This window comes from Serinus canaria, chromosome 2 (assembly GCF_022539315.1).
Source record: "Serinus canaria isolate serCan28SL12 chromosome 2, serCan2020, whole genome shotgun sequence".
NCBI classification, from domain to species: Eukaryota; Metazoa; Chordata; class Aves; order Passeriformes; family Fringillidae; genus Serinus; species Serinus canaria.
This window is the reverse complement of record NC_066315.1, coordinates 12,248,943-12,265,606: the sequence shown is the minus strand read 5'-3', so window position 1 is coordinate 12,265,606 and position 16,664 is coordinate 12,248,943. Positions and strand designations below refer to the sequence as shown.

The 16,664-nt window shown below is 43.9% G+C and overlaps 1 protein-coding gene across 1 annotated transcript; it reads left to right on the top strand.

Annotated features, from left to right (window-relative positions):
* The first annotated feature begins 7,272 nt into the window (after positions 1–7,272).
* On the top strand, positions 7,273–16,379 carry KLF6 (KLF transcription factor 6). Its single transcript, XM_009085823.3, has 4 exons — positions 7,273–7,793; positions 10,676–11,249; positions 13,004–13,127; positions 13,525–16,379. Exons 1-4 carry the CDS (start codon positions 7,692–7,694, stop codon positions 13,574–13,576), a joined length of 852 nt encoding a protein of 283 aa, XP_009084071.1. The 5' UTR covers positions 7,273–7,691; the 3' UTR covers positions 13,577–16,379.
* Positions 16,380–16,664: the final 285 nt, after the last annotated feature.

Below are 16,664 nucleotides of genomic sequence, written 5' to 3'. Positions count from 1 at the left end.
AATTGCAGTAATGACAACAGTGTGAGTGTATTGACGAGGGCTTACACAGCAAACAGCAATTTCCCTGAATTCCTACACGCCAGGCTGAGCTCTGGCACTGACTGGGACTAAACCCTGAGCACTTCAGTGGAAACTCAGGGTTACTTCATCATAGTCACTTGCTTTTCACTTCCTTTTCCCTGTTGATGTCCCAAAGCTACCAGAGTTACTCTGATGTGAATGAGATCTGAATCCTGACCATTGGCAACAGTTACAGAAAACAGGAAATGGGGTATTTCAAATAACAATAGGTGGGAACAGTGAGTAAAGGTTCACTATGTGGTAACGGTGCTGACTCTTTAATGACTGTGTTTATTTCCTTGTGTCCCAAAGAAGGCCACAGTTCATTTTGCTCTCAAATACGTACATATGGACACGTGCATGTCAGACCCTGTATCTATTTTGCAGTTAATGATGGGGTGGTGAATCAGCACTGACTCCCACTTCTCATGAGGAGGGACACAATGAGATTGCTCTCCTGTGCCATGAAAAATCAAGTTGCCAGGGGTAAAAGGTTCATGCCATACCCTGTTAAGAGAAAAGCTCCCTATTGATACAGCAATAGGCATTTCTTTTTTTCTCTCCCATTCATCACAGAAAGGAGTACCGTGACACAGAGAAACCCTTAAAACCCTTTACAAAACTTACAACCCATACAATGCACTTCACGTGCAGTCAGAGCAGAGACGTTACAAGCTGGAAAAGCTATCCTGGGCCATGCAGTTCATTCCAAGCAAAGGTCTGCCTTTCTTGGCTGGGGCTTCCCCACAACTCCTTGTCTAGTCTTGCCATGACTAATTCCCAGAAAAGGCAGTTTCACAACCTCCCCAGCCAGCCAGCCAGCCCTGTGTCTAATTGGCATCACTGCTTAGAAATACTTCCTTGCATTCTCCTATGAAAGTTTGCAGCTACAATCTAATTCTATGTACTTTTACTAAGCCTTACAAGCAGCTAGTGAGACAGCCCAGCTATTTTTAACAATCATTAGTCCTCCAGTCTCTCGCTTCACAAAATGACTGGTTCTTATTGGGTTCCTTTCTCAGAGCTTCCAAAATTGTTCTGAATTAAGTTTCCCAGCTTAATGCCCTGTTAAATAATGCTCGCTAATTAGCAGCACCAAGAACTAAAAACCAGTCATATGAAAATGAAAAAATGCCCAGTGACACAGGTGTTTTATTTTTTTTTCTTAGCTCAAGCTGCTTTTTTAATCATTAATCATAGCAAATTCATAGTAAACTTCCTAAAAGCAACCAAGGAACTTGTCAGACAAACCCCAGTTGTTCCAATTTGCTACTTATGAGGCTGTTCACCCTAAACCCCGTCTTTGATAAAGATGCTTTGCAAAGGATGTGTGCTTTTCTTTATACAGATTACTCATATTCACAAAGAAATGTTGGGAAGGCTACCTTCTCTTTTTTTTTTTTTCTTTTTTTTTCTTTTTTTTTTTTTTAAAGAATAGAAGATTTTTTACATCATGGAAGATTTTGTGCACTGCTCGAAAAGTAGTCATCCTAAAGTTCAGATGTCACAAAAATGAAAACAGTTAACTTTTTATAAGTTCAATTTTTATTTACCCTATACAGGATGAGTGCTTTTAAATACCTTAGAAAACCATACATGATATTTTTTATATTAAACCCCATGAAACTCCCATTCAATTAGGACTTATAACTCCTATTACTAATACTCTTGTGTACTATTAAGCAGACTGCTAAACTGAGGCTCTTGTGGAAACAAGGTCTAATTCTGTCCTAATACAGTCACAGAAGAAAGAGCTGAAAAGTGAATGGATGTTTTGTTCATAAATACATCCAGCAGCTAAGCATCAGGGAGGAAAAAAATACCTATTTAAAACAAAGACAATATGGGTACATGAGAAAACAGATTTAATAACCTGCTTGCAACTAGGTCACTACAGGATCGTCACTCGTAACTACAGCAGCGAGAGACAGAATCACCTTTCCAGTGCTGGTTATGGAAACGGAAAAATGTAATTGCCTTCAAGGTGAGGCAAATTAAGGACACTTAAGGAAGACATTCTTCAATACATCTGCCTGAAAAAGGATTGTCTGTTGACACCTTTTACTCTCATGCTGTTTCTGGGTGCTGATGGGAGTCACAGACCAGTGCACTACCTTCTCATTGACTGTTTAGGCACCTCTAGGAGAACCAAAGTGAAAACAAGAGTTTAAAAGCATGAACTACAAGGCTCTGTAGCAGGCAAACTGTAGAAATTACACAGCTGTGAGTTCTATCTGAAGAGAAAGAAAAAGAAACAAAAACCAATGAATCTGAATGACAAAAACCACACAACACACCACCTCTGACTCAGCTGGGGGTCATTGATTCATGTTCTGTTCACATTAGCTAATGACAACCATTTCTTCCCCTCCATTCTGGTTAATTTTTTACCAGTATTTGTAGGGAACCACATCACCTCTCCTGTCTTCTGTCTACTAAACAAGTTCACATTACATTTACCAAAATTCTTCCTTACTGGATTTTTATGATTATATCTTTTAAATTAATTTACCTTTTCCTAGTTTTAGTCTAGTTTATGGTCTGAAATATAAGTCTGTAACTCTGCCAGAGTGACAGATCAGGAATCACCCCACTTGCTTGCCTACTCATTACAGCTCTATTTATATATCCTCAAAGAGCATTTACTTTATCTGTGGTAGAATCACATTGCATACTAGTTTTCAATTTAGCAACTTGCCACCTTGGAAGAAGATAGTTTGAAGTAGTGTTCTCTGCTATCTGACAATGCTTTCATGTAATTGACACCCTCCCTCTCTTTTTATCCCAAATAAAGTCCATTCATCCTAATCAAACCAAAAGCTGTTGATTCCTGCCTATTTCATCTAACCTCCCTACATCTGGCTGGTACACAGACCATTTTCAGGAAGTTTTCTCCTCCTCTTACTCTCAGCACTGAATACAATGCAGACCAACTTGATGTGTCCTCTAAAAATGCATGAATATTCTAAGAAGAGAACAGGTGCTCCCCCTGCTTCATGTGGAGCTCAGCCCACCTGGAAAACACCGTCTGTCACCTGCTACTTAGGAGAGCAGATTTTCCAGGAGCAGTCTACCATTCCTGACAAAAGCGGTTACTACGGAGAAGTGGTGGGGTATGTTGTGGCAATACAGCTTTTCAGACAGAACCTTGCTAAAATTAATGAAGCAAAAAGAAAGGGGAAAAAAAAGGTTCACAGGGCTTTTTTTCCTGCACATATTTGTAAAATAGCAGCTTTAAAGTGGTAAATTGGCTGCTTCTAAATTGTGGACAGTCCTACTAAAAAGCCATTTCGAAACTTCACAGGCAAAGCTCTGATATTTGGAGAAATCCTATAAAATTTAAACGAATTTTTGCTACTTTTTAAAGTGGTATTGATCATACAGAGCTAAAAACATGGGGAACATTTACAGAATTGGAAGTAAGTATGTGACTACCTCTATGTAATCAAGAGCATCCACCATGAATTAAGGGTACAGCAAAAAAATCATCCAAGGAATTGGTAGCTGTGCTCCTTCCTAACTCACTAGCAGTGGGTACACACAGCCACGACACACACTCCACATATATAAATGAAGAGGCCTCTGCTCTAAATCAGGGTCTTTGTCCTTTGTTGGCACATCTAAATAAAGTTGTGCAGTCCCAGAGGACCGGCTGATTTTGCTCTGGATTTTTTAAAGTTAGAACATGTTGTCTTTTAAGGTTTTCAAGGTAAATTCCATCCTGGCTCATGATTGAAAAAATCCCAGTAGTATAAAGTGGATATTTGAAATTTAACTGCTTTGTATAGCTTGAAGAAAGTCATTAGGGACTAAATTATATCTTCACATATCTTTACTAGCTCATTCTTTCATTTTCTTTCATTTTGGGGCCTATTAAAATTTGTCCTAATGTTTATTATCCTCCAAAGACTACAATAAATTCCCTTCAACTCACACGCCATCCCTTTGTTCCACATGGCTGCTGTTAGTGCCAGTAGTTTCCCTTCAGCTTGTGTTCCACGGAACTGTCTCCTAAACCACAGCATGCTTTTGACTCACCATTTCATTTTAATTCCTGATTAAATACATACTGGGTAAAAACACTTTGTCTGTTTTCTTCACTCTGTTTTCTTACCCATTCTTTCTTATCTGGGTTTGACCTTTAGTTCTATTGATGCTTTTATAATACTTGAAATTAAAATTTCTCAGTACAGTCGCAATCCAGAACTCATCCAGAGACACATATGTCAATTTTCTTTTGTCCATTGGTAATTGTCTAATGAAAGCCAGCATTTAATCAGAATATAACCTAAAACAGTTTTTACTGCACAATAGTCACATCTGTGCCATAGTTTTCTTTGATTTGGTTCATTTTTTCCTACAGGATTCTTCGTCCCACTCAACCAATCACAGACTGACAGCAGTGAGGAAAACCTTACTTATTAACGTAAAGAGGCATTTCATTTAAGGACTTTTTCATCTCCATCAATTTACATCTGCTGTTTCCAGTTGTCCTTCACTGGGAAATACTGCCCATACAAAATAAGATCATTACGCCTCAAACTCCACGTGGGCAGAGCCAACCTCATCCAGCCTCTGACAAGCAAAGATTTCTCTGACATGACACACAGCTAAAAAGGGGGCAAGTGTAAAATAGAAAGAGCAGATAGTTGCATTTACTGTCACTATGTTTGAAAATAAAATCTTGTCTAAACAGAGAGCTGGGCAGTTAAAAAAAACACTAATGATTCCCAGAGTTATGTTACCAGGTTATATTTGACTGGAGCCCACACCACATTTCAGGCCAAAAAATATTTTACCCCACAGAATTAAAAGTAGGCTCAAGTAAGGTGTATAATCTAACTACTTAAAAGGGCCTTTATTTTTCTTTTCCTTCTGCATTTTTCTTCAGAAAAAGGATCTCATTTTGGCCCCAAGTAGACACAAAATGACCTGCACTATCTGTTGCCTGCAAGGCAATTTTGGATATATATTTACATGTTTGGCCATGTGAAACCAAGTAAAGAATTACTGATTCAACCAAGTGTGCATAATTATCTGGATTTAGAAGTTTTGTGTCTTCAGCATCGCCTTGTTTTGCTAAACATAAAATAATGCTCTAATTGACCTTATACTTTTTTTTCCATAGACACAGGAAAACCAACCATGAACACCAGCTGTTTGTTTAAGGAATCACCATATTAATAGTTTATGAAGGGCCCAGGGATGGAAAGTTAGACTGACATTTTCACACCTGCAGTCACCAGCTCACAGAAGACAGTAGGCAGAAGATATTCACATTAAACACTCCAGTTACCATTTGTAGGCAACCAGCAACAGATAGAGAGAAAAGTGGGGAAATGGAAAAAATAAGGCTGAGATCACGATGGAAACAGCAGCAGAAAATTAAAAGTCCTTTAAAAATACCCAAAAACACATTAGGACTGTTTGTTCTATGTACTGGACACTCCTTTGGAAAGCTAATGACCACAGTTTCTTAAATTATATTAAGACATTCCTATCATTGACAAGTCTAGTCTTAAAAAAGCTGACACTCCATCAACACAAATAACTATCTGTGCTGAGGTGGAATCGGGAGAGGCAGCGTCGGATGGTGCTGGCCAGGAGCATCCGCTGCGTCATTCATCCGTCAAAGCTCGCTCTCAGTGCGAAGCTCCGGGACCATCATCCAGGTCTGCTTCGGGACCCAATTCCCGTCCAAGGTGTCCTTGAGGCCTCCCCAGCTGTCCCTTGGGGGACCAAGGAAGGACAGAAACATCCAAACCCCCCTGCTCACTGGAAAGCAAAACTCAGGGGGCCTGCAGAGCCTGTGGGTGCTGCTTAGCAGCCTCAGGGGGAAGCTGCTGTGGGGGGGTCACGATTATGCCCGTCAGACGGGACAGCGCTGTGCAGACCCGAGCGGGGGTCACGGTTACCCTGGCACAGGCCCAAGGGGTCACGGTTACACCCGGACAGACGGACACGACGGGACACCCTTGCTCAGGCCCGGGGGGGTCACGGTTACTCCCAGACAGACGGACACGACGGGACACTCTTGTTCAGGCCCGGGGGGGTCACGGTTACCCCCGGACAGACGGACACGACGGGACACCCCTGCTCAGGCCCGGGGGGTCACGGTTACCCCCGGACAGACGGACACGACGGGACACTCTTGTTCAGGCCCGGGGGGGTCACGGTTACCCCCGGACAGACGGACACGACGGGACACCCTTGTTCAGGCCCGGGGGAGTCACGGTTACCCCCGGACAGACGGACACGACGGGACACCCTTGTTCAGGCTCGGGGGGGGTCACGGTTATCCCCCGACAGACGGACACGACGGGACACCCTTGTTCAGGCCCGGGGGGGTCACGGTTACCCCCGGACAGACGGACACGACGGGACACCCTTGTTCAGGCTCGGGGGGGGTCACGGTTATCCCCCGACAGACGGACACGACGGGACACTCTTGTTCAGGCCCGGGGGGGGTCACGGTTACCCCCAGACAGACGGACACGACGGGACACTCTTGTTCAGGCCCGGGGGGGTCACGGTTATCCCCCGACAGACGGACACGACGGGACACCCTTGTTCAGGCTCGGGGGGGTCACGGTTACCCCCCGACAGACGGACACGACGGGACACTCTTGTTCAGGCCCGGGGGGGGTCACGGTTACCCCCAGACAGACGGACACGACGGGACACTCTTGTTCAGGCCCGGGGGGGTCACGGTTACCCCCGGACAGACGGACACGACGGGACACCCTTGTTCAGGCCCGGGGGATCACGGTTACCCCCGGACAGACGGACCCGACGGGACGCCCCGGCTCACGCTCGGAACAGCCCCGGCCCGGCTCCGCAGCGCCCCCCGAGGCCGCCGCCGGCAGCGCCGCGCTCTCCGCTCCCCTCCCCCGCGCGGCCGCTCCGCGCACACACACCGCCCCTTCGGAAAAAAAACACAGCCGCTGCTGCTTCCCCGCTTTATATACCCTGCTAAAAATAGCCTGCCGCCGGGCCGGCCAATCAGGAAGGAGCGAATTTCGAATCGGGCCAATGGCGGGAGCCGTCACGGCCGGGCTCGGTCACGCCAGGAGGAGCCGCGATGTCTGCCGCGCGGCGATTGGGCGGCTCTGACGTCATCGGCACGCGGGTCGCGGGGCGCGCGGCGGGGATTGGGCGGCGGCGGCGGGCGGCGCGCCGGGATCACGCGGGGCGGGGGCGGGCGCGGGGGCGGGGCGGCGGCGCGGCCGGGCAGAGCTTTGAATAGGGAAGTTTTGCGGGGGGCTCCGCTCGCAGAGTCCGCGTCGTGTTTGCAAATATTGGGGCCGCTCCTGCGCCAGGTCCGCCGGCCGCGGGAGGGGGGACAGCCGCGCGCCCGCCCCGGGAGACGTCCTGCCCTGCTGTGCGATTAAACTTTGCATGAAACTTTGGGTCTTTTTTCCTCCCCGAGCTCCTCAAGGAATTAATATATATCTCTATATATACAATTTTATTTTTTTTTCTTTTTTTCATCTCTGGAGGAAGGGGGGGGGGGCTTGGAAACTGAGAGCAGAGGTTGACACCCCCCCGCACACACCCCGCAACCCCTGCACATAAAGGAGGCATCTGTATTTTTGGTAACCAGCACTGACTTTGTTGTTGCAACTTGAGACATGGATGTTCTCCCAATGTGCAGCATCTTCCAGGAACTCCAGATTGTGCACGACACGGGTTACTTCTCAGCCTTGCCGTCCCTGGAGGAATATTGGCAACAGGTAAACGAGGATGTCGATGTTGTTGTTGTTGTCGGGGATTTTTCTTTTAAGCCGTATTAAAGGATAAGCGGATTTAAGAAAGAAAAAGAAAAAAAAAAAGGCAAAAAAAAAAAAAAATCCAGCCCAACTGTCAGCGAGGAGTTAGGGGAGAATTCAGCACAAATGTGTAGAGATGTTTTGAAGCAGGTGTTTCGGCTTTGAGCAGACGGCTGTCTGGGGGGAACAGTCCCGAGGCGGATGGAAGGAGCTGCGCATCCCCGTCTCTCCCTGTTTACCGCCGGCGCTGCCGGGGGCTGTCAGCGCCCGCTCCGCTCCGCGGCCGTGCCGAGCCGCCGCTCGCTCCACACCGAGTCCTGGCAAAAGTTTTGCGCTTGTACCAGGTCCAGACTCCACAGCTGGGTCTTGTCATCCGAGCTCCCTGCCTTGGCCAAGGGCTGCTTTGCGCCCTGTGCTGTGGTTTATGTTTTTGGTTGTTTTTTTTTTTTTTTTTTTTTTTCTACTGGTGGTTTTTTTTTTTGTTTTGTTTTCTTTATTTTTTTTCTGCAAATGTATATTATTATTGTTTTTGTTCCTGGCGAAGACGGGGAAAATACCCTCCAGGAGTGCCGGCACACACTGTCTGTGTGTGTGCATGTGTATGTACATGTACAGAGCGCGGCTGTTCCCAGCGCAGGGAGCTTTGTCGAGCCCGTGAGTTGTCAGTCATATGACAGCGATCCCCTTGTGCTAATTGCCGTGGCCGGGAAGGGAGAAGAACGGAGGCTTCTTCCCTTTAATGGACATATTTTTTTGCCCATTTTTTTCCCCTCCTTCCTCTCTTTACTGCGAGCCGAGCAGCGGGACGGCAGGGTCTGACAGCCCCGCGGGGCTCGGGGGAGCGGGGCCGGCGCTCCACTCGCTGCCCGGCGGGGGCTGCTCAGCCCGGTCACCGGATCGGATACCTGCTGGCTTTGCAGAAGGACGGAGGAGCCGTTCCCAGAAGGTTGAAATGCAAAGTGTTACAACCTTCACATGCCTACTAATTGTATGCAATGACTTTTTATTTTTTTCCCTCTCCCTCCCCCCGCTCCCCTTTCAGAGCGGCAGCTCCCATAGTACGTGATTGAAATGGAGCTAAGTAGTTTCCTTCAGGCATTCGGGCTCTTGGCGAAGCGCCAGCCCTGGTTCCCAGTAGCCTTCAGAGGCATTTAAACTCGGAGAGCTTCACTCTGCTCCCCATTACTAATCTACCTAATGAGGAATTTAAATTAGCTGGGAATATGAAAGTTTAACAAGATCTTAATAAATGCTTTTTTTGCTTGTTTTCACGGAAAATCAAAGCACTATTGTGCTGTCCCTGTAGAAACCCTTCTTGTTTTTAAAAGCATTGCAACCCAGTTCCCTAATTATAGACAAATACATAAATACCGTGTGCAACAGTGGATTTGGTTTTGGGGATTGTTTGTGGTTCTGATTTTTCTATCCAGTTTTTGCCTACACTCGGAGCCTGACCAGAGCATGTGACCCAGTTTACTGGAGCAGTGCTGGGGGAGAAAGGAGGCTGTTCCCATGGCGGCTCTGCTCATGGGCAGATGGAAAGGGGCTGTGAGGGGAATGTGTGGCATTTGGGACCGGGTTTTGCTACCGGGCTTGGAAAAGATGATCTTGCTAAAATAAGTAGTGTTTGGTTTGGAAACTTGGTGTGTCCGTTTTCTGTGTAAAGCTTCCATATGGATAATTTCCTATAGTGGAAAGAATAATCCCGAAACATCAGCTTGTTGCCATAACAGTTCACGTTCCTTTTTTTTTTTTTTCCCTTTTTTTTCTTGTTCTCTGAAAGACGGCTAGAAAGTCAGCAGGGTGAAATGAAATTGAAACCCACAGTTTCACCCATTTAGGGTGGTTTTGTTTTTTGTTTTGTTTTCTGTCATGGAGTCAGGGGAATGTGGTTGGGGGGAAGTTGTCCATGTACTGTTACATGTACATTTGCAGAGTACTTTCTTGGCAGATGGTCGTGGTTTTAAAAGGAAGTCTCCTTTGGCATTGCGTGAAAGAAAGAGATGACTCATACAGTTGCACTCTTGGCCAGTAGATAAAGTTCTTGTTCATTGTGGGACTCCCAGCAGGACCTCAGAGTTATTTCCCATTTTGCATCCTATAGAACAGAACATTTCTATTCTGGAACTTTTTTCCTCCCCTCTCCTCTGTTGTTGAAGTTCTCCATGTTCCTCTGAACACGCATGGGAGCAGTTTGGCTTGTGTGGTGTGCATGCCAGTGTGCTTGGAAAGGACATTCTTTGAAAGTCGAGTGTGCTGTGTTCTCATGCACAGGAAATGGGAGGATGTCTGCTGCTCCATTGATGTCCCCAGAAGACAGGCCGGCAGCTCCGCAGCCATGCTGAAATGTGGCTTTGTTTTCTGACACAGGGTTTGGGTTTTAGCTGGGTGTCAGAGCACATTGTGTTCAGTTTGGTCTTTTCAGCCTCATGTTTGTGTGAGAGAGATACAAAATAACTTGAAATTAGTCAAGGTGCAAGAGCGAAGTGTAGTTTTATGTTGTAGTTCTCTACGGTCCTTTTCAACATCAGCCTGCTGAAAACACAGATTTTATGATGAGAGTGATGATAATTTAACTGAGTCATTAGAATGCTATTTTGGAAACCAAAGCTGACTTGCACCTTCAGCTGTGTGTTTGAACTCTTGCCCAGGTCTTGAAAACTGACTTCTTTTCATCGTAACAGTCACCTAGTTACGTCTTGAGGAGCCTTTAATTTGTTTTGAACCCAGAAACCTCAAATCGAACGTACTACATTCCTGCATGCCTTTTGAAGTGTAAAATAATTTGGTTTATTTTTAAGCAGGCCTGTAACTTTTCTCTGTTTTTTACCTTCTATTTCACCTAGACATGTCTGGAGCTGGAACGGTATCTTCAGAGTGAACCCTGTTATGTTTCTGCATCTGAAATCAAATTTGATAGCCAAGAGGATCTCTGGACCAAAATTATTCTGGCACGTGAGAAAAAGGAGGAATCTGAACTGAAGAACACATGTGTCCCAAAAGAGGACAATCTTGCTAGTCAGAACTTAGAGACCAACAGTTTGAATTCTGACGTGAGCAGCGAATCTTCAGACAGCTCTGAGGAGCTCTCACCCACGACAAAGTTTACCTCTGACCCTATAAGTGATGTTTTAGCCAGTTCAGGAAACTTGAGTTCATCTGTCACCTCCACTCCCCCTTCATCTCCTGAGCTGAGCAAGGAGCCTTCTTCCCAGATATGGAATTGTACGCCGGGGGAGTTGCATTCACCGGGGAAAATCCGTACCGGTACCACTGGAAAGACTGCAGAGAAAGGTACACCCTCGGCTGGTGACACCTCGCCCGATGGCAGAAGGCGTGTTCACAGGTGTCATTTTAACGGCTGCAGGAAAGTTTACACCAAAAGTTCACATCTGAAAGCACATCAGCGCACTCATACAGGTTAGTAACCCTATGCTTGTTAAGACCTGGCAACTGCTGTAGGGAATACCCCGTGGTGGTGGTGGTGGTGGTGGTGTCACAGCGTTACTCAATCACTGGGTGGTAGCCCAGGTTTGGAGAGATGATGTAATAGCAGCAGAGGCTTACCATGGACGACATCACTTCCTCATTCCCTTCATGAGCCGGGGCATTTGCTGGTGGATTAGGCTGCTGTCATAGCAAATAGGAGCCACTCGTCTAAGCAGGCACAAGCTGGGAAGCTGCAGCAGCACATGGTCTTCAGGAGCAAAGGTCCAGCCAAAATAGGTGCCAGGCCTTTCTTGACAATTATTTGCAAATCAAACTTGAGCTAGGACTTTTTTTGGTTTTTTTTGTTAAAAAGAAAAGGATGTATATCTAAAAATCACTCAGATCACTAAATACTGTAAGAACTTGTCTTTATGCTTCAGTCCACATTGGGTTTATTTTACCAGACATACCAAGGCCTTGATTATATTAAGTCTATCTATATTTGTAACTCATTTAACACTTATGGGTGCCATTGTTATCAGCAAAAAATAACAATGTGTTATCAGCAAAAAATAAGCCACAGTGTGTTGTCCTTCTGACACATCTGCCCAATTGGACTTAAATGTATGATCTACTGTATAATTTGATCCCAAATTACTGAGCAACAGCATTTTATTTTTATGAAACCTGAACTAAAAATAACAATCCTGTGTGTTATTGGGAAAGAAAGTGAGGAAGATAGACACTTCAGGGCTTTTATAAATATTTTATGGTTGAAGTAGCCTGCTGATGTGCTTGTTTGAGCATTATTATTTCACATCGCTTTATGACAGCAGTTAGATATGTAGAGCTGTGCCTTGGCTCAGTAGGCATGGCTTAATGTGAGGAACTGGCATGGTGTTCTTGGTGTACCAATCCAAACACCTATATGGATGGTTGGCTTTTTTATTTTTTCCCCCTAAGATGTGGGAAAGAGAATTCAGGGAGAAGATTCTATTTTGACTCATGAGCTTAACATTTTGTGGCTTTTATGGGAAGTCTGAGCAAGCTCGGATGCTCCCATTGTCGTGCAGAAGTCAGATAAAACAGGATTATTTCAAAAGAAAAAAACTATTTCCTCTGAAACCGTGGTTGTTGAGCAGACATAAATAGCTGCCAGGCTCAGAAGTATTACAGAACTGGTGTTCTGGTGCTGTCTGGTTGAGAACGTTCCTGTGAATGGAAGTGGTATTTCTTGAATGCTGAAATAGCAGTGTTCAAAGTGGTATGCAGGCTTTTCCAAGAATAAGTGGCTCAGCAGAAAGGAGGTTGCATGTTATGCAGATGAGTGAGTGACAGAGGACTTTGATGCAATACAGTAGCCTAATTGCATTTTGGAGCCTGGCTGTGCTGTCTTTAATCACCTTTGTGAGGTGAATGGTACCTGTTTGGGAGTAAGCCTGCCATTACGGATGAACAGGAATGGTAGAGGGCTGGATTCCTTTGTTTCCTGGGAGCCTGTTTAATCACTTTTTTTATTATTATTTTTCGTGAGAATGAGATTATTTGATGTGCTGTTGCAGCAAGACAAGTAGGAATCATGTGGATGAATTTTGTGAGCCTTCTTTGCTTGCGTGTTCTGAAGCATTCAGATAGGTTGAATAAAATTGTCTGTCTTTGGAGGAGTGAAGGAGGTTTACATAGAAAATGATGGCACCTGTCTTTAAATGAAGTCATGACTAACATGTAATCTGCTTTCTTTGTAGGGGAAAAGCCTTACAGATGTTCATGGGAAGGGTGTGAGTGGCGTTTTGCAAGAAGTGATGAATTAACCAGACACTTCCGAAAGCACACTGGTGCCAAGCCTTTTAAATGTAGTCACTGTGACAGGTATGTGGTTGAAATGCACCCTTTTAAATAGTTATTTTTAATGCTTGTTGGAAAGCCAGTCTAGGCTGCTTTTCATAGGAATTATTTGGGAACACCACCGTGTCTGGTAGTTTTAAGGAACTATTGCTTATTTAGGCTGGAAAAACCCTTTCATTTTACAAATCGTTGGGAAGTGGTTTGTAGCCTGATCTTGCAGATGAGTATTGAGAAGTCCACAGTGCAACCGCCTGGGTGCCCACAGACACCTTGAGTACTCCCCTGTGTCCCGGGAATGCCAAGTCCCTCCTCCACCAGCTGTGTTTTGGAGCAGCAGAGCGAGGGGAGGTGCCTGAGCCCCGCGTGTGCGTCGCGTTCCGGCGGCCGCGGGCTAACGCGCGGCCTCGCTCTTGCCTTGCAGGTGTTTTTCCAGGTCTGACCACCTGGCCCTTCACATGAAGAGACACCTCTGAGTGGGTCAAGAGGTGAATCCTGCGGGCTAAGAGGCGTCAAGGTTGAAGAGCCTTGAGCGGAGGGATGCGTGTTCCAGCCAAAGCATGCCATTTTGCACCCTACCCAGTTGCCTCCAGGACCTCACTTCCTTGAAGGTCTTTTGAGGGCTAACAAGTCATGTAAGAACGGCATAGCAACCGCGGTGCGTGATGTTTGGGGTTTCCTGGACTCATACACTGGTATCTAACTTTCTGAGTGGCTCCTAAGCCTTTGCCGTGAGCATGTGCACTGAGAATGTTAATGATTGGGCGACTGTATGCGATGAGGATCTCTTGATGACTGTATGCTGAGGCACATTTTTTTTCTTGTGGTTGTTTTATAACTGTAAGAGAAAAAAAATAGTCTGAATGTCTTGTATGTGAGGAATATCTCGTGAGATGGGACGACCACCAATCATTTCCAAGGGGTGGGGGGAGGGGTGTCTGCACCTTTTTAGAGGGAAAACCTGAGAGGGGGAAAGGGGGGAATAAAAAGAGTCAGGATGCCAGAATGGAGATGGGGAACCTCCCTGTTCCTGTGTGAGAGGAGCTTTAGGTGTCTGGTGCAGCTATTAAACGTGCAATGTGTCAAGTAGCTTGTTTTACTTGCTACAGAGCTCATTTGTAATCCATTGTATAAGCTGTGTATTTACAAATGTAACACAACTATAACTTTTCATTATAATACAAAGGTTATTGCATGGTTCTGGGGAACTATATGCTTTTCCATTCTTTAATCAGGACTGCAGTTTTGATTCCAGTTAAGAGCAGCTAAAATACAATTGGTCTAATGTTACATAATGTATGGAACAAGAATAATTTTTTTGTTGGGTGGATAAAACCACTATTGGTTAGAAACTGATTTTTCTCATGCAGCTAATTTTTCTCTTATTTATGCCTTGAGGACTAACTTCTGGTTTTCTAGCTGTTAATGCACTGTTGACCTTAATAATGGTGCCTTATGCAAGTGACCTTCTCTTGCAGGGGGTCTTATACAGGGGTATGGGTGATGCATGCTTTATTAAGGCTCTCTTTTCACCTGGCATTGTACTGTATCAAATGTATAATATGAGGGGAAAAAAAGGTTACTTCCAGGGTCCTCCTTCACAAAGACAAATATAGAGAAAAGTCATTCATGTCAGTACAGTATTTGTTTAACTTAGACAATTTGACTGTGTTACAGTATAATGCATATGCCAATTGAATACCTGACCAGTTCTGCCACCTTGAGACTTTTTTTATATTGACCTTGCACAACAACTGTGTATATACACACCCCAACTGTACTTAATATGTCAAGTTTTCATACATATTAAAGATACAGAAGTATTAAAAGATGTATTTGCTTAAAAGGCACAAGTTTCACATCTATATATCTAGCTATCTGTTGGTCATACAGAAAGAAACTATATTACTTTTTTTTTAAAAGTGGGCAGAAAAATAATTGTGTATGTATATTTGTGTGTACAGTCTGTGTATGTGTGTATATATATAGATAATATATAAATATTTTTTTTAAAAGGAAAAGAATTAGAACACATAGCTAGAAAATGCCACAGCCCATCAAAATATTCCCTCTTCCCCCTTCCTCCCTGCAATATGGTCATTAAGGAGACAAAGAAATGAAAGATACAGTTAATTAAAATCTAGCATTTTTAGAGGCTTTACCTTTAGCTTAATGGTATGCTAAAGGCTTTGTTGGCATTCAGTCCTTCTCAGACTGCTGACTGTGTTTTGTAGTTATTAGGTTGTCTGGAATAGCGTATCTGTGGCCATTTAAGAATGATATGAACCGAATTTTGGCATGCTAAAAGAATATTAGCTGTGTGCAGAAGAAGTACACTCGGGTTTTGGCCTTCCAGCCTACTGGAGGACCTGTGAGTGAGCTAGTCGTTGTGGTGGTTAAGCTCTAATTTTACATAGTTCAGCTAAAATAAAGACTGTTTTTTCCTAGAGTAGGAATAGTCTGTCCAAAACCAGTTTTGTTTTGTTTTGTTTTTTTTTAAACCAGCTCACTACAGTTGATGCAATGAAACATGTGACCTGTTTCTTTTACTATTAATTATCAGTCTTGCTTACTCTGCTAATATTTTGGTATATCTTCCTGGAAATGTATGTAGATAAGTGGTTTAAAAAAAGTATATGCAAGTGATCTGGTTCTATGGAACACACAGGCTTAAATCATTCTCATTTCATTTTTGGTTTAAATTGCCTGAAAATGCACTTTTTATTTTTTCTTCCCCCAAACAGAAAAAAATTTCCAAAAAATGAATTTCTAATTAGAATTGGGTTTTATTGTATTTTTAACTCCTTGTTTGCATTGTCCTTGGCTTAGCCGTAATTCTTATAAACAAGAAATTAAAAAAAAAATTGAAAACAAACAAACCAACCCCAAACAAAAAAAATAACTTGCACTGGCTTGTCTCAATTGTGAAATACCATCAGACTTGTGTGGATGGGGTGGGGCTGTGTGCCATATGTCAAATGCCTGTAATTTTCTTAATAAGCAAGTACATTTTGTTCAGGTGATAACTGAGCCTCAATCAAGCTGAAAAATAAAAAAAATAAAACATTTTTGCTTGAAATTTAAGAAGAAAAAGTTTCTATTAGTGAAATTTCTTTTTTTGTTTTTGAAGCACCCTGTTATCTAAAGAATCTCTTTGTAAGATTTTTGTAAAAATTTTGTTTTACAAGATTTTATTTGAAATTGTTTTTTGCAAGATTGTTATATTTCTGTATGAATGTATTTTTTATTGGAATAACATAAAAAGAAATTCTTATCAGCATCACGTGTCTGTTTTCATCTTTCTCCTCTCCAAGTCCTACACACCAAACAATGTCAAGTACTATGTTGCTGCTTTGTCTTGAGTCACACCTGGTCACGGGTGCAAACACCTTTGGGTCAGGTCACTTTGTGGAATGCAAGCCCTGTTGGGAAAATAATTCTGGCAGTAGAAACTAGGAGTTCTTCCATATCTGAAAAGCTGCTCTTGACTCATCGTTTGCCTCAGCGGAATAAATAGTTAATGTGATTGTTACTGCAAGACTGCACCTCCATTTCAAATCCTTT

What these genes read in the sequence shown, in the direction of transcription:
- KLF6 (XM_009085823.3), top strand. Translation starts at nt 7,692, where the DNA reads ATGGATGTTCTCCCAATGTGCAGCATCTTCCAGGAACTCCAGATTGTG. An exon ending in TGGAGGAATATTGGCAACAG is followed by an intron (nt 7,794 to 10,675) that starts GTAAACGAGGAT and finishes TATTTCACCTAG; the next exon opens with ACATGTCTGGAGCTGGAACG. An exon ending in AAATGTAGTCACTGTGACAG is followed by an intron (nt 13,128 to 13,524) that starts GTATGTGGTTGA and finishes CTTGCCTTGCAG; the next exon opens with GTGTTTTTCCAGGTCTGACC.